The sequence below is a fragment of the Aricia agestis genome, chromosome 15, assembly GCF_905147365.1.
Source record: "Aricia agestis chromosome 15, ilAriAges1.1, whole genome shotgun sequence".
NCBI lineage: Eukaryota > Metazoa > Arthropoda > Insecta > Lepidoptera > Lycaenidae > Aricia > Aricia agestis.
The window spans coordinates 4,911,620-4,936,737 of record NC_056420.1 but is presented as its reverse complement, the minus strand read 5'-3'; the positions used below and the strand labels follow the sequence as shown (position 1 = coordinate 4,936,737).

At 37.4% G+C, this 25,118-nt stretch overlaps 1 protein-coding gene across 3 annotated transcripts in view; it reads right to left on the bottom strand.

Moving 5' to 3' along the window:
* The window catches only part of LOC121734395 (synaptic vesicle glycoprotein 2B-like), a 49,463-nt gene that overhangs the window by 2,705 nt on the left and 21,640 nt on the right, over positions 1-25,118 (bottom strand). For 2 of the 3 annotated variants that reach the window (XM_042124995.1, XM_042124996.1), the window contains exons 2-11: positions 18,002-18,119; positions 15,800-15,856; positions 14,414-14,506; positions 11,889-12,022; positions 7,460-7,650; positions 5,883-6,031; positions 4,931-5,333; positions 3,742-3,835; positions 1,496-1,664; positions 505-664 (exon numbers count right to left, since the gene is read on the bottom strand). In XM_042124995.1, coding sequence (XP_041980929.1) covers positions 505-664; positions 1,496-1,664; positions 3,742-3,835; positions 4,931-5,333; positions 5,883-6,031; positions 7,460-7,650; positions 11,889-12,022; positions 14,414-14,506; positions 15,800-15,856; positions 18,002-18,038 — 1,487 coding nt within the window. In that variant the 5' untranslated portion in view covers positions 18,039-18,119. The remainder of the gene's footprint in view (positions 1-504; positions 665-1,495; positions 1,665-3,741; positions 3,836-4,930; positions 5,334-5,882; positions 6,032-7,459; positions 7,651-11,888; positions 12,023-14,413; positions 14,507-15,799; positions 15,857-18,001; positions 18,120-25,118) is intronic. The other variant, XM_042124997.1, reaches the window with a different exon arrangement.

The window sequence follows — 25,118 nt, the reverse complement described above, 5'->3', positions numbered from 1 at the left end:
TAAAAAATTAACATAACACCTCCTCCGTTCCGGAAGTCGGTTAAAAATGTAGACCATGTGTTAATCCAGGATATCAGCTAGCGGCTTGTAAATTTTTGTCGAAATCGGCTGAAAAACAGCAGAGTAGTCGCTGAACAAAAAAAAATCAAATGAAAACGATCATAACATCTCCCCCATTTTGAAAGTCGGTTAAAAATGTAGCCTATGTGTTAATCCAGGATGTCAGCTACCTCCTTGTAAAATTTTGTCGAAATCGGTCCAGCCGTTTAAGCGTGAAGAAGTAACAAACATACAAACTCACAAACGCACAAACTCACAAACTCACATACTTTCCGCTTTATAGTATTAGTAGGATAATAGTAGAAATTAGGAGTTTGTACTGCACGATTTGTTGCAGTACGGTACAATCGAAGTATGAATGATAAGACATATACTGCAAAAAACGTGCAGGATTATGCCGTGTGAACTGTATTAGTTACATCATGTTAGTAACATGAAGTTTACCTCAAGTTGGTAGGGAAGACCTCCGTGATGAGACAGTCGAGCGAGGCGTTGCCGCAGGATATGACGGAGCTGAATATGGCGCTGACGATGAGATTGTTCGTCTTGTTGTACACGAAGTACATCGCCGCCGAGCACAGCCCAGCAGAGAATGTCGCGAACACTGGAAAGAACAAAATAAGCAATGTACAACTTGTTAAAAATTGGGCAAAACTATCAAACACTGAAGGTACTGAGTACGCTATGAAAGTAGTAGCACTGAAAGAGTTATTTGGACTTATGGGTATGTTTCTATAAAATTATAAATCTAGCTGTGCCCCGCGGTGTTACCCGCGATTTATTAGGTAAACTAAATTGTGTATTAATAGGTAAATAGTTATTGGTAATTAGAGACAAAATTAATTGAGTTTGATCATCGGAAACATCCATTTTTGATGACTGAGGGGTGGAAGTTGATTAACTTGTCATATGCTTTTGTTTTTAACCGACTTCCAAAACGAAGGAGTTAAAAATATATGTTTTATGTTCAGATGTGATTTTTTTATGATTTATAATTAACTTCGCTGTCTGTGAAACGATTTCCAACATTTCGCAGTGTAAAGGACTGTGAAACGAAGGACGGGACGGACGGGCGGCACATCTATACTAATATTATAAACCTGAAGAGTTTGTTTGTTTGAACGCGCTAATCTCATTAACTACTGATCCAATAAAAAAAAATCTTAACCCATTTTCCCAGGAAAGCTATATTAGAGTGTATCAGGAGTTTCCAATCTTTTTGAGGCTGCAGCGCAGTTACACGTAGGAGACAGGACGAAAGCCTATTATTCAAAAGACACTCAAAATCCGTATCCGGTTTGGGGGGGCGCAGCATTGCTTTGGATAATATAATATCTAAAAAAGCAAGGGCGCAGTTGTAGAAGCTCGCACAGGGCGCAAAAAAGACTGTTTACGGCATTGTTTACAACCCGTCCATACAAACAAGCCAACATACCCAAGAAGAATTTCCTGCCCAGTCTATCCATGCCGAGCACGGCGAAGATGTTGGAAGGTATGGCGGCGGCCACCGTGATGAGCGAGTCCATGAACACGTCGGAGCTGATGTGGGCGTCGCACGCCGACTCCGCGCTGTGCGTACCCAGCTGCGTCACGTAGCGGGTCACCTGGAATTGTCAAAATATTACGTGTAAAGCTCTTTCATATTTTGATACCGCACACGACACCGTCAGGAAACATATTTTTTTTGTTTTTTTACTATAAGGGACTTATAGTAAAAAAACAAAAAAATATGTTATAAAAAAATATGTTAAATGGCGCTACAGTCAATTTAACGTGATGCCATGTAGCACGGGCGTATATATAGCTTTGATAAGGAGGGGGTCCCTAACGTAAAAAAGCGGCCAAGTGCGAGTTGGACTCGCCCATGAAGGGTTCTGCAGCAGCCTAAATACCTACTCTGCCTACGGACACGCTCCACAGTACAATAATTATTATTATACCTATTGTAAATAGAAAAAAAATACATGTACCTCGCCGATGAAAATCTGTGGGTACATTTAATATATTATCGATTGGACAAGTAGCCTATAACCAGCGGACAATCAAGAGGCTTCTAACGACACCTCATATTTTGTCCAAAATAAAAGATAAGTAGTTTTAAAGTTACGAAGAAATGGATGCACATCCATACCCACATACATACAGGTCAACATCATAACCTTCCTTTTTGCTTCGCCGTAGTCGGGTAAAAATACTACCTAGATCACCTAGACGACGATCGCAACTGTTACGCCAACATGGATCATGTTGACGTCCTTACTAAGTATATTATCTAGTACTTTATCTATAAAATTAAAAATTAAGAAAACAAATTCTTGCCATTTGTTTGCAATACAATATTTTTACAACAAAAAATAATTAATTTTGTATTCTTTATAAACACCTAGCTTATAAAAAAAAATCTGATTTGGGGAGGCAAATCAGATTTTTTTTTATAAGCTATGATATTCTACTGTCAAAATAGCTAAAGTATACTAATCGTGCAGTGTCTTCGTCAGAATTTCCCTAATCTTTCTGACTGCATATGCTGCAGAACTGAGTCTATCTGCGAGTTTAGCAATATGAGGACCCCACTGTAATTTACTATCTAGTGTAATACCTAAAAATACAGTAGTGTCCACCAAATTCATTTTCTCATCATTCAATAGTACATTGGTTTGAATTTGCCGTAGGTACATTGGGCAAAGTAAACTTTAAACATTTAGTTTTCGTAGATTTCAAAAGTAAATTATTAACATTAAACCAATGTACTATTTTTGAAAGAGTACTGTTTACCTCGTCGTAATTAGACTATTGTCTCTTCGCTTTAAAAATAAGTGAAGTGTCATCAGCAAAAAGTACTATTTCATTATCATTATCCTTAACTAGATAAGGTAGGTCATTTATGTAGACGAGAAAAAGAAATGGGCCTAAAATAGATCCCTGTGGGACACCTAATTCTATTTTGGTTCCATTTGATCTCTTATTATTGATTTCAACCCTTTGAGTCCTATTTTTGAGGTAAGATGTCAAAAGGTTGAGTGCTGAGTCCCTTATGCCATAGTGGTGTAATTATATACAATATCCAATCGCATTATCAGTTATATCATACTTTTGTTTTTTTAAGCGTTAAGTGACGCGTGACCGTAAAGTTGAATGCCCTTGAATTTTCCATTGTTATCCACATGTTTTCGCCTTATGTTACTGAGCAGGCTACTGACGATTTGTCAGTCGACTGTCTTCATCGACAACCCCAATTTTCAAAATTATCAGATACCAGCCACGTGCTTTCTGATAGCTGAAAGCAGAACTGTGAAGAAATACCTAGAACGTCAAACTTGTCTCTGCGTGGAGCGTGTTATATTATAATACCGGTTTGTACGCCCATGGCAATGATAAGAAAGGGATATAAAACTTTTTTAGGCTTTGTCATAATCGACGCAATTTACCAAAGGCATTATACGTAATGCCAAGTACTCACATACGGTTTTGCTCGATAGTTTTACTCCAAATCGAGTAATAACCACCGTGTGGACCGCAAAACTGACAGCTCGAAGGCTCGCTTCGAACTGGCTCGATGGAATTAAATATATCAAATACGAGTACTTATGTCATTTCCATTCGCAGTAAAACTATCGAGCAAAACCGTATGTGAGTACTTAGCATAAGGTAGTTATCTTAAATCTGGAGAAAACAACTAACCTGACAGACGTCTGCCTCGGCGTTGTCGTGCGCGCGCGCCCACTCGTCGAAGCGGTTGAACATCTCCGGGAACCACATCATCAGACCGTAGTAGCTGGTAAAAGAAGATTATCTTAAGATTAAGGGCCTGTTTCACCACTTTCTGATAAAGTGCCTAATAGGCTATTCACAACTTTTTTGACAGATTCTCCATACTTCTGTCAAGTGAATTGGTGGATAGCCCTATCAGGAAGTGGTGAAACAGGCCCTAAGTCTATTCATAACAAGATCGTTGGTACCATCAAAGAAATTGATTCATAGGCAGTTGACGGACCTTTTTTTAACATGGGGAAATGCTTTACGTATCCCCGGCAAATTTGGGATATCGGCCGGGGTATGTGGGACTCCTGTTGCGGGTACGATGGAACCTACCGCAACTGTACCAGCAGGCAGTTGACGGACCTACGTCATTTTGTCCGGTTGGTTTATTCTTTATGTCAATTTAATATCAGTCGCGATCTGTCGGCTGGGATTGAAATAACGCGACCAAATTACGCGGGTCCGCCATCTGCCTATGATCAACTTCTCTGATAGTAAAATGAACAACGAGGGCCACGCAAATTCGTTGATTCAAGTTTACCATTTAACCAACGAACAACGACGCACCAATACCATTGGTAAAAATTGACGCTCAATGTCTTTCATGAAGTCGATCAAAGCAAGTATGTAAGGTTTAGCCTTATTAACCATTCTTTATTGAAATGTGCTCTGATTGTTGACGCTGGACATATTGATTCACTACTGCATTTTACATATTAATACCTACATCGTAATAAAACGCGATTGACAATTTACTAGGAACATCTGACACTTCATTGTCATCACTGAAATTTGGGGGGGGGGGGGGGCGTTCACTCACTAGTCACTATACTAATATTTTTGTTATCTGCGCCGGACGGTTCTGGGTTGACAGCTGTCTAAGGTCGGACGCAGTGGTGGTAAGGGGATAACTAGCCTTTTATTATTTAGCAAGATTTTGAGATTTTTTAATTTGACCTTCGATTTTGGGGAGGGTCATGTCCCTTGTGACCTTCGGTCCCCCCCTTCGGTCCGCGCCTGTGTCAATCGCGGTTTCCGTAGAAAATGACAAATTTTTGACAGAGAGTCAATGAAATAGTATAGTTTTAGCTAAGTTGCTGCAAGCACTTACCCAATATGGAAAGTGAAGTTGATCGTAATAGAGATGGACGTGAACTTGAGTATGGGCGGCACAAACAGCTGTTTGCTATGCTCTATGATGTCGCTCAGCATCCTCCGGACCTTGGACTTCGGCTCCTTCACATCCTTGATCTCCTTCTCCGGCTTCACGTGAGCCGGTACATCCATCAGGATCTGCTGAACGGGGTACTCCTCTTTGCTCCTGCCGGTATTCATCATGTATATGCCCTTGAACACCTCCAAAGCCTCGTCATGTCGGCCGGTGGATATCAGGAACTTGGGAGACTCCGGTAAAAGGAACAGCAATGCGGCGACCAGGAATGAGGGCAGTGACATCACCAGGAGGAAGATACGCCACGAGTTGTAGACGAAAGCGCCGGTTGTTACGCCGATACCTGAAAGGAATCAGAAATGACGTTAGTGGAAGACGCAAAGTAATAACTAACCTTCGTCTTAACTTACATGTAAGGTTCACTTATCAGAGTAGAATCACATTCTTAAGAATTGTTTAGATCCTAAATTCTTAAGTTTCACATATCACTAACCCTACAGAAGCCGAGTAGTCAGGAAACTCAGGAAGCTATAAATAATTGTAGACCTAGTTTTTAGCGTCTCATTTATGTCGAGAAAAATAGCATCAAGTCTCATTAACCAGGGGTAGTTTTGCATTTGGTATTGCTCTCCATAATGTTTATACCTAAGCATTGTTAATATAATATGTCAAATCTGCCAATGAGCACATGTTTAGCGGGCCTCTAGGGTCTAGACGATCAATATCATTGTGCAATATCACGTATTGTATAATATTATTGACCGTCTAGGGTTGATATTGAACATCGCGCGACTTTGCGCGCGTCACATAAACTGAAAATAGAAGCGTCATATTGAATTATAAAATTGATCGTCTAGGGGCCCGCTTGGATATAAAATCGTAGCCTACTTACCACTAGGTATGATAACCCAGGCGAGCCCGGCGACAAACAGGTTGCCGAGCGTCCAGAAGGCGGCCATGAAACTCAGCATGGCACCGCGCTTCTTCTTCGGCTGAAACTCCGCGAAGTACGACCAGATCACCGGACCGGAACCACCCAGACTGGAAGTGAAAATAAACGTTTGGGATTCAATCATCCAAAGAAATTCATTCAAAGAAAAAAAGAAAGAAAAAGAATTTATCATCGAAATGGCCGGTCAACATTCCACGTCCGTGTTCGTGCTTCTGTTTGGATAGGAGTAGGACATGCTTGTATTCCATGATGTATTTGATATTAGTAGATATAATACCATAGAAGAAATTGATTCGTAGGCAGTTGATTCATAGTAAAGTCAATGTAATTCGTGATTTTGAAAATCACGAATTACACTGAACTCACATAATCCGACCAAATGACGTAGATCCGTCAACTGCCTAGGAATCAATTTCTTTGATGGTACTATAATTAACAAAGTAGGTACGTTTCATTAATACAATTATTTTTCAATTTCAATTAAGTAAGCGATAGAACCCTATTTTCCTGTTCTGAGGATAACCATTTCCAGAACCATTCCCAGCACTAATGTAGGTATCTATAGTTCAAGTTTCTTATAATATAATGTGTCTTTTCCATTCCAATTTTAGTTAATTCTAGTATGAGGTTGGTGACCTACTGATAAAAATTAATTAATGAATGAATAAATGAGTAGCTCATAATATATTTTCATTATTTTTATGTACTTAAGTTAGAATTTAACATACTTAATAGATATTCGGTATATTACATTCTATAACCGGTGGTAGGCACCGTAGCTAATATTAACATTCTGAAAGTATTTTCTTAAAATCTACTCGGAAATAAAACATTTTTTTTTATATAATTTAAATAGATATTTAGGCAAATGTATGTAGATTGTAGATACCTAACACGTTCACTCGTCAGTGCAACTCATATCATCGTTACATTAATAATTATAGTCCTATGAATAATAAAAACTATAGTCTGAACTCTGAATTTATGTATAATTTCTAAGGGTGGTTTAATTTTACTATTTATAAATACAAATACTACTTCACTAAATAAGATAGAGATAGAGCTAGATACAACTATTAATTACCTACTGACTTACATGTGAGACAACAAGGTCTGCACAGAGCTATATATATTACAGAATATAATATATTATTAGTAGTACCAACTATAAGATAAGCCTGACGATGATGAATACATGAAATATCATACTTTGCTGGTACGTCATACTATTTTCATGATTTTTGGACCCTCCCCCTTCTTGTCACATTGATGAGACCCCTGCCTAGTGTGACGTCACAAAATGGCAATTTTACATCTAGAAATTGTTACCATCTCAATATATTAAATTTCACTATTCAATTTATTAAATTTAAAATGTGATGTCACAAAACTAAGGACCTTGTCACACCATGTCACACGTCAACCCCCTCCCCCTTCCCCCCTCATTAGGTGTGAGTGATGACATACTTTATGGAATGACCCATAGGTTTCATTCTTCGTAGCGGCAAGATACTCACGCAGCACCATTGATGAACCGGAACAGCATGAACAGCTCGTAGTTCTGCGTGAAGGAGGAGGCGACGATGGCCAGCGCGTTGACCACCGAGATGGCGATGAGCACGCGCTTGCGGCCCAGCGTGTCCGCGATCGAGCCCCACGCGTACGCGCCGAACATCATACCGATGAAGATTATACTGTTCAGCCATCCCTGGAAGAATAAAGTTTATTCCAGTTAAGGTGACGCCGCGTTAAAGTAAAAAACCGTGTTGGATATGTTTTAGATTGCTTGTGAGAGGCCGGCCCGGCCTCTCATAGAAAACAAGCAATGGAACAGCAAAAAATGGAAAGGGTGTAAGCGACCAAATGGTTTTTGTCTCGTAATTTAAAAACCATAAATATATTCCATATAAGCATATGGGCAAATTAAAGTGTATGCTTGAACCAATCTATGTACAAAGGAAACTTAAATCACTCTCCTCTGTTGGCAAAATAGGAATCCCTTTTTTACAGAGGTCTTTTTGATTGATTATTCTGTGTTATAAAAGTTGACCAATCGTGTCATGCTATGGGTAATTCAAAGACAAAGACATGATGAATACTGACAATGTAAAGTTCATTGTTGTTCTTAGCTTTAATCATTGCTGAGAAAAATCGATATCGCTACCGCCAAATTATCAAGGCGTCGCCTTAAGTTTTAGTTAGAAAGGTTGTCTGGCGGTAACGGCTGTAAGCAATTACACCTATTATTTGATAGAAGTTTTTGATTATTTGTGCATTGTTTTCCTATACACTATTGTGTTTTTAAAGTTGTACAAATAAAGAATTTTCCATTTTATTTCTATTTTTAAATCTTGACAGCTATTTGGGAAGTGATGTCAAAGGATGTACAAATTATGAATTGTCGGCAGTATATTTTCCGGACCAATGTGATCTGCAAACCTTCAAGAAAAGAGCGCATAACGCACTTGCAACTTTGACCCTTTAGCTCGTTTGCCCTCAAATATAAAAAAAAAACAACAGCAGCAGGAGCTGATGAGTGATGATTGCTGCAAGATTTCTAGGCATTGGCCACGCGCCAAATGAACATGTGTTGAGTTGGGTACATTCTTCAATTTTTATCTTTTCAATTTTAAATTTCGTGTTCTGCCCAAACGGTTAGTTCGCTGTAAATATATGCCCTGGAAAGCTTTCCTTCTAAATTTTAGTAGTAGCTAATATACTATACTATTAACTATTTAGACTAGGGTCACATTTTTCATAACTGCTTTAATGTATCTACGTACTTGTAGCACAAAGGCAAACATTTTTTTATGAAAGGATAATCCTGAGGAAAACCGCAATATTTGGACATCACAAAAACATGGTTATATTGGTTAGTTTTGTTTGTACAAGCAGTTAGCTTGTTCCGTCTCAGCTGACTACAGTTTTTGCCGTCCGTATTTTTTACATACAAAAATTCATAGATTCTTTTTTATGCTTTTGTGTGTGCAAATTATAATAAAAACTAATCTACTAGCTTATGAGTTCTGGCCGTAGCGTCGCTTGATTATTATACATACAACATTACTCATTGAGATATAAGTTATTATTCGTAGTAAGTATATAAGACATCACTACACTTTTTCGGTTCGAAAAGTGTCTTGTCATCTTGTGTAATAATCATAAAGTTAATATACTTAGCGGTTAATATACCAATTTCGCTAGGTATATATAACTTTATGGTAATAAGCCACAACCTAATCTACTATCATACCTCATTAAAATCTATTCATCAGTTGCTTGAATAATTTTAAGCGAATTCTTTGCTGCCTGTCTTCATTTCTTAATTTTGACTTGTACCTGATTATATTACTACGTACTTACCATTGAAGAAATTAATTCATAGGGAGTTGTCCGTTGATGGTCTGATGGACCTACGTCGTTTGGTCGGATTATGTCAACTCAATGTAATTAGTGTGACGTGTCTCGTGATATGGCTGGGTTTGACAAAACGCGACTTATTTACGACCAGTGACGGATTAAGACTACTTGATGCCCTAAGCAATCCATGCCTGTGGGCCCCCCTATCCGTATGTCAACCAAAATTGGTCTAAACCTTTACCGCCTAAAAAACATAGTTTTTTTTCTAGAAACTTTTTTCGTGTGAAAGTGAGAGTGATGGACGGACGGATTTTTTTGTGCTTCCTCTGGTTCCACCACAGACGCGATGCCCTAGGCAATTGCTTAATTTGATTAAGGATTAATCCGTCACTGTTTACGACGTAGGTCCGCCCTCTGCCTATGAATCAACTTCTCGTACGTTCAATGTCAACTTTTTTGCTGAAAAGACAAAAAATATACAAAATAATAGATATACTAGGTATGTATATTTGTATATTTTTTGTCCCGTCCTAATAGATACTAGTTCTATAATACAGGAAGGCACCCAAGGCGCTCCACACTGAAGTTCAATCGCACGAACGCAAGGCTAGCGACTTTTAACTACCTCATACTTGGAACGGGCGCACGTGATCCATGACGATTTACGATAGTAAACATATTGTTGGGAAGGCCTATTTTATGAAACGAGCTAACGAATCGCCTATTGTTGCTTAATGCAATAAAACGTTACGTTCTTTAACTACCACAGTTGGTAATATAATTTTGAATGCAAATTAACTACGCGCTGTGAAAGACTATCGTAAGTAGTCGAAAATAATTGTTTTAGCTCGGACAGTTAAAAATTTAGAATACTGAGTCACTCCCAGGCTCTTAAAGAAATTTCTCTATCGCTTCAACAATCGCTTTGCCGATCAAAATTTATGAAATGGACATTAAGTTTGGGTTGCACCAACTAACTTTAACTATAACTGTAACTTTAACTACAATACAAAATGTCAAATCTTTGGTTGAAGTTAAAAATGGACGCCATCAAGACGCCATATTTAACCCAACCTAAGGGTGGGTTGCACCAGAGGCGTAGTTATAGTTAAGGTTAAGGTTGTCGTCAAAATATATGGCGTCCATTATGGACTTACTAGGAATTTGACACTTCATATTTTGACATTTCGTTATGGTTAAAGTTAATGTTATAGTTAAGTAAGTTGGTGCAACCACAGGGTGCAACCCACCCTTAGGGTTGGATTAAGAAGTTAGAAGAGAACATGTTATGGTTAGAGGGTCAATTCTTGTTTAGGTAGCCGTAGGTATATACTATACCATGCAACTTGCAAGTGGTTAAAACATCTTATTTTGTATTAGAAATATAATTATACCAAACTGCTTAAAAATTATCGTATCGACCGAATACCTACTTAATTCTAAGATCATTTTGTTTAGAAACAATTTATATGCAAAACTTTATTAAATGATAATATTACTAACTTGCACCATGGTAAATGTGTATTTTTAACAATGTTACCTTGAATTTAAATTATGAATTCGTTATTTTCGAAATTCGAACACCGATGATGTTATAATGTGGTCCTTCGAGACACTTAAGTAGTTGAGTAATGCGTTGATTATGATGAAATCCGAGCATAGTTCACGTCAAGTTTGTGATAGTAGATTAAGTTAAGCTCGTCATTAATTAATAATATGGATAAGATGTTACCAATAACCCATTTTGCACAGAAATTATAGTATTACATGGCTACCGTTCATTTTGCCAGGAATACTTTTCCTCCTGAACTAAAAAACTTTTCAAGTTGACTTGACCTTTCCCGGGACTAAAAAACTTTTCAAGTATAAAGTAAATTTTATCAAAGACAGTTAGAAAGATTAATATACAAACTTTCCCATTGAAAATATATTAGAATGCATTAATATTATGACCATAATACCTTATTAAAATTTTGATAGAAGTCGGCATACTTTTTATTTCATAGGATGCTAAATTTTTGCACTGTGTTTTATTATTGTAATATTTATTTCGTTTTCCGTCAGTTTTATGTATACCTACCGCAATTTTATTGCACTATAAATAGCAACCCTGAGAGTGACCCGTACCATAAAATCGCGTTGTTCGCAACCGCTCAAAATGCGGGTAGAGACAATGAACTATATCTTCATATTATATCTTTAAACAGCTCACATATTGAGGTATAGTAACTACAGTAAATATGTGGTAACACCTAGACATCCATACTAATATTATAAATGCGAAAGTGTATCTGTCTGTCTGTCTATCTGTCTGTTATTTCTTCGCCCCAAACCGCTAAAGCGATTTTGCTGTTTGGTGTGGAGATATTTTTAGTCCCGGCAAAGGACTTTTTTATGAGTATAGGTATAGGCCAAATTAATGTTGCTGCTAGAACGCTGCCGCCCCGCTAGGACGCCAAAGGACGCTGCCGCCCATAGGCCATGATCTATACTGCCTATACATAAATTCGGTGCTGGTGTATGTCTTATGTGACTGGAAACCGCGCATTTGCCTGCATGGTTAGAGATATTTCGGCCATATCTTACCTTGGTCTGCGTGGTGAGGTCTAGGTCGCACTGCGCGGAGGGCAGGATGAAGGACATGGAGATGACGTCCATCTCCTCCGACGTGCTGACCAGGCCGCACACCGCCAGCAGCAGGTAGTGGAAGCGCCCATAGCCTGATGGACAAAGAGATATGAGTTTTATGATGGAATAATAACCCACACGTCATTTCACGTTTGTTAAAGTAGGATTCTCGTTCGATTGTTTGAGTCTCAAAATGGTTTCGTGGTACGGCCTCAGGCCGCACGAAGGAGTAATTTTATTGTGCCCAAGTGTGTGCGCAGTACACAAAAGCTCTCTCTATTCCTTTACTATCATAACCCAGTGGGACGGATGACCGACAGGACTGGCGAGAGATCAGGCGCGGGAACGACCTTTTACATAAATATAGAGTTCACTGTAAAAGTAGCAGCGCTGAAAGGGCTTTTTTTGTGATTTGTATGAGCAATCCGCGTCATGAATTTTCCATACAAAAGTACACAGTATAATAAACTAGTAATTCAATAGGTACACATCCTAAAGTGTAAAATTGGAGTCACGTTCCACCATTATTATATGAGATAGGCTACTGCCTACTAGGATGTAAACTATAAAGCATTAGTCCGAAATGTCAATGACTCACAAGTCACAACCAAAACATTTACTGGCAAGTGGCTTCCCGTCCTGTGGCGTGATAAACATACCCTTCCCAGAAGCTCGTGTTTACAACGTCACACAGTAATAATGACATACAGTACAGTAACACAGCCGTGTCATTGAAATCAAAATTGCTGCACACAGAGACAAGTTTTATGCGCGTGTGACGTTTCTGCGTTCTCCAGCTACTCATATTTAAGCACAAACCGCGCGGATGTGTGCGTGCGCGTGATTTAAGCGGCGTAGTATGACCATGGTCTACTCTTTACACTTATACTGCGGCAGTTATGCGACAGCAGTTTTCATTCATTGTAATCTGAATACTACGGGTTTGTTTACAAATATAATTACACGTGCCACGCCTTCTACGGAGGCTTCGACGGGAAAACAATGTGAGAAGTACTTAATGTGGCTGTAAAATGAGGAGCCTGGAGCTACTGTTGTGTTTACAAGCTACTATTTTGATTATTTACCTACATAGAGTATGCAGCATATAATATTATCTGTAATTTACAATAAATGCTGAAGTATTATGTTAAAAGGTACGCTCCAAAGCCTAAACGCTGCGCACATGGGAATATAAATTCCCAAAACACATCTGCGGAACATTTGACAAGCGGGCAGTACAAGCTCGCAGTATTTTCAAGTGGAGAATTTTAGCAAAAAGCAATTCGAATTTATACAAAATGTTAGTGTAAATACCGTTACCCTTGAAACCATCACATGAGCCCGTCAAAATGAACAACTTTTTCTATGAGAACAATGCTGGGAATTTAAAAAAAAAGCCGTCTTCATACCCATACGTATGCCCAGATCGGCAATTTGTAACGATGTTTACACGAACACACTATATAATAGTAGGTATAGTGTAATGATACAACATCGATATTTCAATTTTTAACTACCCCTAACCCCGCAGATATTCTGTCATTGGTCTAATGCGGGAGAAACAGATAAGCAGCTCTAGTGGTCTAAGGGTCAATTCAGACCCCTGCGACGCGTAGAATCATTTCTAAATTTGTATTGAATTGACAGACTTCAATAGCATGAGCCGTCTTGCAAATCTGTCAAATCTATACAAAAGAAATGCATCTACATGTCGCGTTGCGGTCCGAATTGACCCTAGAGCTGCTTATCTGTTTCTCCCGCATACAAACTAAGTAAGTATCTCGTTGTCACCAGAAAAAAATCTTCGAGTGTGAAACGAGTCTCCAGAGTCCAGGGTGTAACAAAACTAAGTGATGATATTTAGGGTGTGTATGTGTTCACTGTGAAAGTGGCAGCGCTGAAACAGTATTTTTTTGTCATTTGTATAGACAAGCGCCGCAGCGTCATGAATTTGCAACTACAAATCACAAAAAAAAAATTTCAGCGCTGCTACTTTTACAGAGAACTCTAGATAGAGAACACATAAACACCCTAAAGTAGTTATTATCACTTAGTTTCATTACACCTTGTAATCGCGGTTTTGAGGAAAAACCATGAAATCATCCGTCAACTTTTAAACAGAGGCATAAGCGCCGACAGGGTGGTGCCAGGTGGTGCACTTGCACCCCTTGGGAATCTCGGGATCAACAGGAATTATTGAAATAAAAAGCCGTCCGTAACTCTATTACCATGCCGTACAAAGACAGTTCGTAATGTTTCGACGCTAAATGTATTCTGTTGGCGTACATAGACAGTCACTGTTGTTCGTAAAAAGTAAAAAGAAAAGAATAAAACTAAACTCTGCACCCCTTGGAAATTATTTCTGGCGGCGCCCATGAACAGAGGATCAATGACTGGATCAATGACATCGCCTCTAACTACCGCATAAACTATAGTAATGATAATATTGTATTAAATATGTTAATAATATTATGAAGGCATACCGGTTAGTTCGATCGCCCGCTCGAAGTCAGCTTTCTCGGAGTTGGAGCCTTTCTCAGGGTCGACCTTTGTCTTCAGTGGCGGGACTACGCCTGCTGGGAAATAACATTATTTAAGCTAAAAAATAAACAACAAAATATAATTTTAATCATATTAATATCATAAATGGAAAAGTGTATTTGACACTCTATTATTTCTTCAGTCTTCACTCATCACGCTTGACCTAATTAAGAACTAACTAATTTTAGTGATGAGCAAAATCGGTCTTGCAGCCTTAGTCTTGGTCTTGCAAAAAAGCAATGCCAAGAGTCGAGACCAAGAATCCTAAAACTAAAAAAACCAAATCCAAGACCGAGATCAGGCAGATTTGGCCAAGTCTAAGACCAATATTGTACTGAGGTACCAAAACCAAGACTGTCTGAGTCCTTTTTTGCTCATCACTATTTAAAAATGATTTTATACGTAAAGCTGTCACTTTCAGTTCGTACAAGGACTACAGTCTACATATAATGTAAGAAAAATGCACGGTTTCCGCACTATTTACCAATTTTTGGGTACAAAGTTTTGGGCAACATCTCAAACACTATAACCAATAGTTAAGCCCAATTAAGGCCTAAGGGAAGGAATAACTAAGTCCGAAAAAACAAAATAATTCCGATTCTCGCAATGTATGGACGAAGTTACGTGAAAAATCTTGTATTATACAAGAGACTGAAGGCCGTAATAAATTTATTGGCATGAAAAATTCCGATTAAGATAATACTAAATGGTTTACACCAAGGTTTACATACAAAAGAAAAGTGAAGATAAGGACCCCAATTAGTAGCAAATAATTGCAACAAATTCAGATTAAAAAAGATTTTTATTTAATGGTTATTATGACGTAAATAAATCATGATAGAGTGCGATTATTAATTTCCATGTAAAGAGTTAAATCGGAATATAATTTTATGTTTAAAAAGTCCTGGGAAAAGAAACTCTATATATTTTAAAAGAGGTTATCTCTACGAATATAAGGGTTGACAACTTTTCACTCCTAAAATGATTCAGTCCTTTTATTAAACATTACTCATTAAATAAAATATGAGTAAAAGTTATATAAAAATATTTTAAGTGACTGCCAGAAGAGGAGAAGATTTTATATTCACTAGATGACGCCGGAAATCCGTTGCGCCTAAAATTCGTCTATCGCGCACGAACCGTACATTTTTTCCGGGATAAAAAGTATCCTATGATCTTTCTCGGTACTCAAGTATCTCCATGCCAGATTTCAGCATAATCGGTTCAGCGGTTTGGGCGTGAAGAGTTCACAAGCGGACAGAGAGACACACTTTCGCATTTATAATATTATTAGTATGGATAGATAGTATATATAATTTGCAACGTACCAAGTTCGTAGTTTTTAGCACCAGGGCCGTTTAGGTGTTCAGTTTTTACATCACAATCTGAAATAAAATATTACGTAATGTAATATAAAAACTATCAGAGAAGTTGATTCCTAGGCAGATGGGGGACCTACATAGTTTGGTCGCGTTACGTCAAACCCAGCCAACAGATCACAAATAACATTGAATTGACATGATCCGATCAATAACCGTCAACTGCCTAGGAATCAATTTCCTCGATCGTACTTTAAAAGTTAAATGAAGGTTATCTCTTCTCTATCTCTCTCTAAAATGAGAGGAGACTGGACAAGACTGAAAAGACCTAAGTGGAATAAGTCCTATTAGCTATGTCCACAGTTCCACACTGTGCACTTTTATCTTCAATTTTCGTCATCAACTTTCATATTGACGCATTCAATAATTTAATGCGTCAAGGAACGCAACGCGTTATTGTCATTTTTGAAGTTTTGGATACGATCAGAGGGCATGCTTCGCGGGTATGCCTCACGTTCGCTGTTGACTGCGCTATAACGCATGCCCTTGACGAACAGAAAAAGGCGCAGTGTGGACAAAGCTATTCCCAAATATGTGAAAGTTTGTGTAGGTTGTCTTATCTCATCCCAAAACTATAGCACTGAATAGGTTTTGAATTTTGATGAAATTAGGTACTGTACTAATTAGTATATAATATCTATGGACGCTTCACACCACGTCAGTCTGGCCCCGTGCTAAGTACCTGAAGGACTTGTGTTACAGTTACCAGACAACGGAAATATATTTAAGTAATTATTACTTTTATACTATACATATATTTAATATTTTTATTATATCATACACATATTTAATACACATCCAGACCCGGGAACATTGAAAACTTTTTGTTCCGTCGGCGGGATTCGAACCCGCGACCCCCGGCTTGAGCTACCAACGCGCTCACCACTGAGCCACAGAGGTCGTCAAATGAAATGAATCACGTGGTGTGAAGCGTCCATAGATATTAGTATATTAGCTGGCCCTTATAATGCCACCCGTACATTTTGCTTATTGCTTAGAATTATTAGTATAAAAACCTCTACACTGTAAGTTGGAAAAAAAATCTAGTATATTTAGTATTTACGTTTTAAGTCACAAGTATTATAATCATATTTTTTCAAAATTTAATATTTCCTGACTCCTGTATAAAACATTACAGAATTACGTTGTAATTACGCAATTCTTAAGTATTTTACCTCAAATGTACAAATTCGAGTTCTCTGGCTCTACATTTCCTGGGTCAATAAACTTAATTTATTTTCTTAACCCACATGCATTTGGGAATTGTACCCAAAATTATGATTGATTATAAACTTTTAGCAATAAAATATACATATTACTTAATAAGAATATTTTTATGCTGTGTAATTTGTAAAGGAACGCCCACAATAAGACGAGTCTTTTCCACGCATTTCGATATTCTTATATGCACATAATATATTATTAATAAAAATTAATAAACAGAATAAGGGTGTTTGTGCACTACATGGAATTTTACCGTGCGGCGTTTATAACTTTTATGTTTTCCATATCAAAAGGTTAGAAATCAGCCCCCGTAGACAAGTGACAAAACGCTAACGCTAACGCTAGCGCGAGCGCTACAAAATGTATGGATTTGACATTAGTATTCGCTGGCGAAGCGATGACTTATGTGATATGTCAAATCGCAAACATTTTGTAGCGCTAGCGTTAGCGTTAGCGTTAGCGCTTTGCCACTTGTCTAGAGGCCCAGTAGTGCTAGCACGGCGACCAGCGGAAATGCGAAAGTATGGACAAACTGTGGAAATAAACCTAAGGTGCCGTTCCGATCTTTTTTCGTTCCGAAAAATTGACTTAAAATGTCACTTTATGACAGACTATAGTTCTAAAAATTCAAATAATATCCTACATTATGACATATACTATAGTGTGTCATAAAGTGGCATTTTAATTGAATTTTTCGGAACGAAAAAAGATCGGAACGGCACCTTAGGTTTATTTCCACAGTTTGTCCATACTTTCGCATTTCCGTTGGTCGCCGTGCTACCGCTACAGGACGCCCGCGTCGGGCCGGCTGTTGGTAAATTTCCGTGTAGTGCACAAACGGCCAAAGAACATAAAGCTGATAATAAGAATTAAGAACACTCGATTACGTCAATTTTTCAACTTTAAAAATAATAAGAGTTAACTCACTGTGAGGTCTCTTAGGCCCAGGGTCAGTTTCTACCATCCTATGCGGGCGGGCAGCGGGGGTGTCGGTCTCGCGGACTAGAGTTTACAGGGGGTTCGATTCCGGCGGCACTCGGCTCGTCTGAAACAAACATAATAAATAATTATATTGTATTATTGTTGTTATTTTTAATAACTCAAATACAAGACTACAACATGTTGTATTATTAATCACTATAGCGATACGCCTGATGCCTGATGGTGAAACATTTAATCAAATAATCATTTACTCTGGTGAAACCTGTATGGGTAGCGATAGTTATTATATATAGGGTATGATATTATTATATCATCATACCCTTACAATCACTTAGGGCCTGTTTCACCACATTCTGATATAGTTCCGAATAGGCTATTCACAACTTTTTTGACAGATTCTCCATACTTGATCTGTCAAGTTAATTGGTGGATAGCCTATTCGTCACTTATCAGGAAGTGGTAAAATAGGCCCTTAGTTTTATTATTAGCTTATCCAGAAGTTTCGTTATTCGATAAAAAGTTATATAAGTAACTCAGTCTTTTCCGTAGAGAAAAATATACTTAAGAGGATACAACAGGGGCTAGAGAAATGAAAAAAAAGTACGTGTAATATCTATAGCTGTCTCCCTTGCCTCAAGCCTATACCGCAGAACGCGATAGAGACAACTGCAGAAAATCCAGAAAATCAACGATTCGTTGTCCCCTGATTCCTTCTCCAAAACTTAACCGATTTAAGTACTTAAAGATTAAAAAAAGGCTTGAGCTGTGTTCCTATGTTTTGCTTTTTTTGTATAATCTAGCCAAATCTGTTTTCTGGACGTTTGAACACAGTGGAAAATCTGGCCATTTTTTTTGGGTTTTTGAACGTTCATATCTTATTTAATAATTAAATTATGAAAAAAAAGAAAACATAGGGACATTGTATTAGTGGCCGTAGATATTCAGGAAAAACATTATAACTCTACTAGCATTATCCAGGGAGGAAACAGGGGACAACGTTTGTATGGAAAAAAGGGCGGTGTGGACTCCTCTTAATAAATAATTAATTTAGTGTCCGGAAAGTACATAGGTACGATATTTTTTCCCAAAAAACTGTATAGCTCTCAATATACAACATCTTGCTGATAAGAAAAACCATTTCATTTTATTTATTTACTAGCTGTCCCGGCAAACGTTTCTTTGCCATATAAAGTATTTCGATCGTATTATTTTATTGAAGTGACTAAAATAAGTATGTCACCAATGTCACCATGGCAACGTCCGTCGCTATCCCGTCGCACAAAACAATGGTCGCCGTTAGTCTCGAGTTGTAATAATTTACTATTATATAATCAACAAATGCACTTATCAATATAAAAAGTACCCAGTAGCTGATTCTCAGACCCACTGAATATGCATATAAAATTTGGTTAAAATCAGTAAAGCCGTTTCGGAGGAGTATGCGGCCTAACATTGTGAGTTGTGACACGAGAATTTTATATATAAGATAATTTTTCTTTGCACATACCGTATTAGCTTTGTAATACATCTTGAATACATCTAATAAGTAGTTATTTCATTTATTTTATTTGTGCCTAATACCTAATAATTTATTTATATTATTAATTTATTAGGTACCCAGTACCTACTCATAACTTACATAAATTACATTAGTATTGGCCATGGGGTATACTATAGATAAGGTTGCACTTGTAGTACAAACGAAGGTCCTTATTAATCGTGTGAACGATTAATAATTTGTTTCGTGTTAACATCGAGTAATCGTTAACATCGTAATCGTAACACGAATAGTTAATTATTATAATCTTTATATTCAGCCGTGTAAATGCATGTTAAGTGATTAAAAAGTGTTTTTTTTTTTAATTTATAAACGTTTAGATTGTGATGATTGAGGTTAAGTAAATACAAAAATTAAAATTTTGGCCAAAGTTGCGGTATACTAACAAAGTTTCCGCTAGTATGTTCTAGTAAATTAGTACTACATCTAGTACAAACTAGTAGTATTAGTCATAGTAAGTTTGTATCAGCACATCTCGCCAGCACAATAGTCCCGCGAGATAATATCTACAAGCTATTTGCCTGATACAGGGATCCTGAACTTTTTATACACATTCCTACATATTTATCTACATTCTACATATTTATAAAAAATATTTCCGCAGAGTATCATAATATTTGATTTCCGCTTTCTATGTCCGTCATAATATTTAAATGTTTCCAATATACCAAATTGGATATTCATTCATATGAAAAACGAAATGTATCACATTTCGTTATTCATGACATTTTAACAAGCTGTTAGCACTAACAAAAGTTTGTGAAATTAGGCCTTAGACAAACAGACCTTAAATAGTTATTCAAGATGAAAATGGCAGTTTATGATAAAATAAAATTTGGACGCGCTTAAAGTTGTTTGTTTACATTGCATTGGCAAGGTGATGAAGCAGATGTGAATGAATTTTGCCGCTAAAATAAATGACGTAAATGGAAATTAGCTACTGATATATGACAAAATAGAGAAGTAATAGAGATGAAGTAAGTAAGAACTACTGATAACTGAAACTATTTAAAATGGTAGGCACCTACTATAGAATCTTTGTTCTCTATGAAATGCTCAATTTATTTAATTCAAATCTTATCAAGACGGTAACAGCATGCAATAGTGATGCAAATCAAATTATTACACGCGTTAAGCAGCTAACAAGTGTATTTATAGTTTCTGGGGATTTTTGTTAAGAGTTTATCTCTTCAATGACTTAGTTGATTGGTTAACGGCTTCGACGTTAGCCAATCAAGGAAAGTTGTCAAAAACCTTAGAAACTAGGAATGAGTAATTTTAACCCTCTTCTTTTCCCTGAACTTTGGTTGAAAATCATGATTTCTCCGTCGATCTTCCTATCAATGAAGAGAAAATATATAACAAAAGATTTGTAAAATATATCCACGTTGACGTTAGCAGGCCATGAATCATATTAAATACAAGAATACATTATCTTTTAAAAATTTTATGATGAAAATGATGTACAAAACATTTTTTGGCAATTGTAATCTAAAAATTTCAGACAAAAGGTTAATCACACCTGTCAACACAATCGAGGAAGAACAAAATATATTGAGTGAGGAACAATGGCAGGCGATTTGCTCGACTTCTGTAAATACGATTTGTAATTAAGTATACAATACAGGTGTAGATACTCGGTTTTTCAACATGTTCATGTAAGTGATGCCAAAGCAAGATCATTGGTCGGCTACGCAGCTACAATGGAACCCTTAGAAAGCCTATTTCGATCTTTGAAAACCCGCCTGCGCTACAAAATCTACAAACTCTTCTATGTAAATAATCTTAGCTACACCAGAGACTAGATTTTCCTTAGTCTATGGCTACACTCAAGGTTCTTCTACTTAAAAAATACTTATTCAATTAACAAGTCCAATCAATGGCTTAAATACAGGTCTAATTTAATGCATTGAATCACTTGTTTTGTAAGCCACCAACAATGTTACTCGCACGAGTGGTTTACTGATTCGAGCAAGAGAAATAGTATAGTGTTTAATCTAGTGACATTCGAATTATGAGAATCAGGCCTCCCGCCCTAGGCATACCATGAAAACCAGCTCTTATCAATGCTGTTGAACTATATAATAATATACTATTATAGCTGTCCCTGCAAACGTTGTCTTGCCATATAAAGTATTTCGCCCATATTATATTTTTATTGAAGTGACTAAATATAACGCACATGGCAACGTCCATCGCTATCCCGTCGCACAAACAATGATCGGCGTCAGTCAGCCGATTCTCAGACCTACTGAATATGCATAATATAAAATTTGGTAAAAATCAGTAAAGCCGTCTCGGAGAAGTACGGTAACTAACATTGTGACACGAGAATTTTATATAGGTACAGGTGTAACAAAAATAATACGTGGGAGAGCCATGCTTCGGCACGAATGGGCTGGCTCGACCGGATAAATACCACGTTCTCACAGAAAACCGGCGTGAAACAGCGCTTGCGCTGTGTTTCGCCGAGTGAGTGAGTTTACCGGAGGCCCAATCCCCTAACCCCTACCCCATTCCCTTCCCTACCCTCAACTATTCCCTTCCCTTCCCTTCCCTACCCGCCCTATTACTCTATTCCCTCTTAAAAGGCCGGCAACGCACTTGCAACTCTTCTGATGCTGCGAGTGTCCATGGGCGACGGAAGTTGCTTTCCATCACGTGACCCGTTTGCTCGTTTGCCCCCTTATTTCATAAAAAAAAAAGTGATAATGATAATACTTTAGGGTGTGCACGTGTTCCTTGTAGATACAAGGATAGAGGAGTAACACACTGTATAAGACGTTAGATGAAGCCCGCAACTCCGTTGCGCCAAAATTCGAACAATAATAAAATATATTTTTTTTGGGATATAATATAACTATTCTAAGGTCACCACAGAGTGGGTACCAGAGGACGGACGACATCACCATGAACGGCCTCGAAAAAGATGGCGAGATAAACTGGATGCCTACTAGCCAGGCTGGCCTGCGGTGGCGTTGGAGACAGATGGAAGGAGGGAGGCCTTTGCCCAACAGTATAGGCTAGTAAAAAAAAGTACTGTATGTCCTTTTTTAGGACTCAAAGTATCTCCATACCAAATAGCAGTATCAGTCCAGCGGTTTGGGCTTGAAGAGGTAACAGAGTACGGTACCAACCGACAGACGAGATACACTCAGATTTACAGTAGTAATACGGATGCCGAATATGCCATAATGTCCAAAAACTTACTCAAACTCAATTTTTTTTTATTTCTAGAATAATTTTTTGCAAATGTTCTCTCAAAGTCAACATGATTCCTACCACCGGTTCGGGAACTAACCCTGCGAGAAGAACCGACGTAAGAAACTCATGCAGTTGTTGCGGTCAATTGTTTTGTGCTTAAGTAGTTTGAGCCTATTGCAAAGTTTTGGATCTGGTCGAGCAATAAGCATCAACTTTGTTAACATTCTAGGACAATCACTGCAAAAATGCATTTTTTAATTTACGGCAACGTACGACGGTATATCTGTAACTTACATTCTCTGTTTACATGGCTGACAACTTTTCAGAATTTTCATTTACTGACGTTGGTCATACCCATAGACTTATATACTGTCGTATAGACCACCTGACAACCCGAAAATGCGTGACCATTTTCGATCTGTCAATGTGTGCGTGTGCTAGTGATGTATATTTTACTATCGATAGTATAGTATTTTGCTATCGATAGTATAGTCCGTTCGAGTTATTTTACTTGAGTTTCTATAAGAAATAAATAATATGCAACTTTGACAGATTTGTATTTCAAATTAGGTATCATAAATTTTAGTAAAACTAGTTACATTAAAATGAAGTTTTGTGACTCTTCTAATTTACTGTAAACGATTTATTATCTAGAGAGGTATTGATTGGTATTTAGATGAAAAAATTGGACTATTGGACTAGTTTTCATGAATTCAATTGTCACTGTACATAAAGAGTAGACCACGCGAAGGAGTTAGGCTCCTTTTTTGCTGGAAAATGTACAGTGTTCTCGCGGAATCTTATATCTTTAAACGAGCAATTCTTATATATATATATATATATATATATATATATATATATATATATATATATATATATAAGAATTGCTCGTTTAAAGATATAAGATTCCGCGAGAACATATATATATATATATATATATATATATATATATATATATATATATATATATATATATATATATATATATATATATATATATATATATCGGCTCCAACGATTTTCATGAAATTTAGTATATAGGGGGTTTCGGGGGCGATAAAGCTTGGAATCATTTTCAGAAAATGTCTTTTTATTCGTGTTTTATCGATAATCGATAAACTGAAAGATATGACTCTTCCTGACATCTATTGGCGAATAATAATACTATTTTGTTAGCAACTAATTGTTTTAACGACCAGCAGATGGCGTTATCAAGTAACACGAAGTCAATGAGTGTTTGATATACCGAGCAAAGCAAAGCAAAGCTCGGTCATCCAGTTACTTCTGTACTTAAGCGGGCAGAGCCGCGCGGAACGTCTAGTAAACAAAGAAGTGATATTGGTTATAGCATCAGCTTAATACTTAGGTAAATCAGCCTCCATTCGGTTACTTTATTGGCCGATCGGCCATTGTGAATTGCAGATAACATACTCTGTAGACAATACTGTATGTACCGAGCTATAAACCTTGACTTTATTTTGCATGTCACGCCTCTATGTGTACCTAATCTGTAAGCAAATTTTAAGTTTGCTTTTTTGTTATCAAATTATTCGTCAATTATTAGGTGCTAAGGGTCATTTGTACCATCGAGGAAATTGATTCCTAGGCAGTTCACAGACCAACGTCATTTGGTCGGATCATGTCAATTCAATGTTAATTGTGATCTGTCGGCTGGGTTTGACGTAATGCGACCAAACTACGTAGGTCCCTCATCTGCCTAGGAATCAACTTCTCTGATAGTACAAAGACTCGCAAAATGACGCGTCGCAAAATACATAATCACTGCCGCATTATGTAAAAGACTACCCTAGATGCGATAGCGTAGTAACTATTTAATAATCTATGCTCCAGACCTGATCCTACGTATATTGTATACTTTATGAGTTATGACCTGATTACTCTGAGTAATTTAGGTCTTGAGTTTCAAATTTTACTCGCTCACTTGAAACGTAACATAAAATATTATTATTGTAATACTGTGACATGACGATATACTAAATTATTTATTCTAGAACAGACACAACTGTTTTAAACCATTCGTCTTAACAATATGAAAGTATTAGCTAGTTGTGTTCACAATACACCGAAAGCCAACACCAAAACCCGTTGTGGGATTATGCGTGGTGGCCGAAAAGGAAGATCTTTCGACCGAAGGCGGTGGTATACTCTGAATTATATTTATATTTCTGCTGTGGTAACTGGTAGGTATACAGTGCGTAAAAAACCTACGTTATAATACTTTAGGATGGGCCAATTCGCCGGTCGTGGAGGGAGTCCTGTGTTAGACAAATCCAAGACATCCCTCAGTATACGGCTGAAGGCAAACCGCAGGTGGTTGTC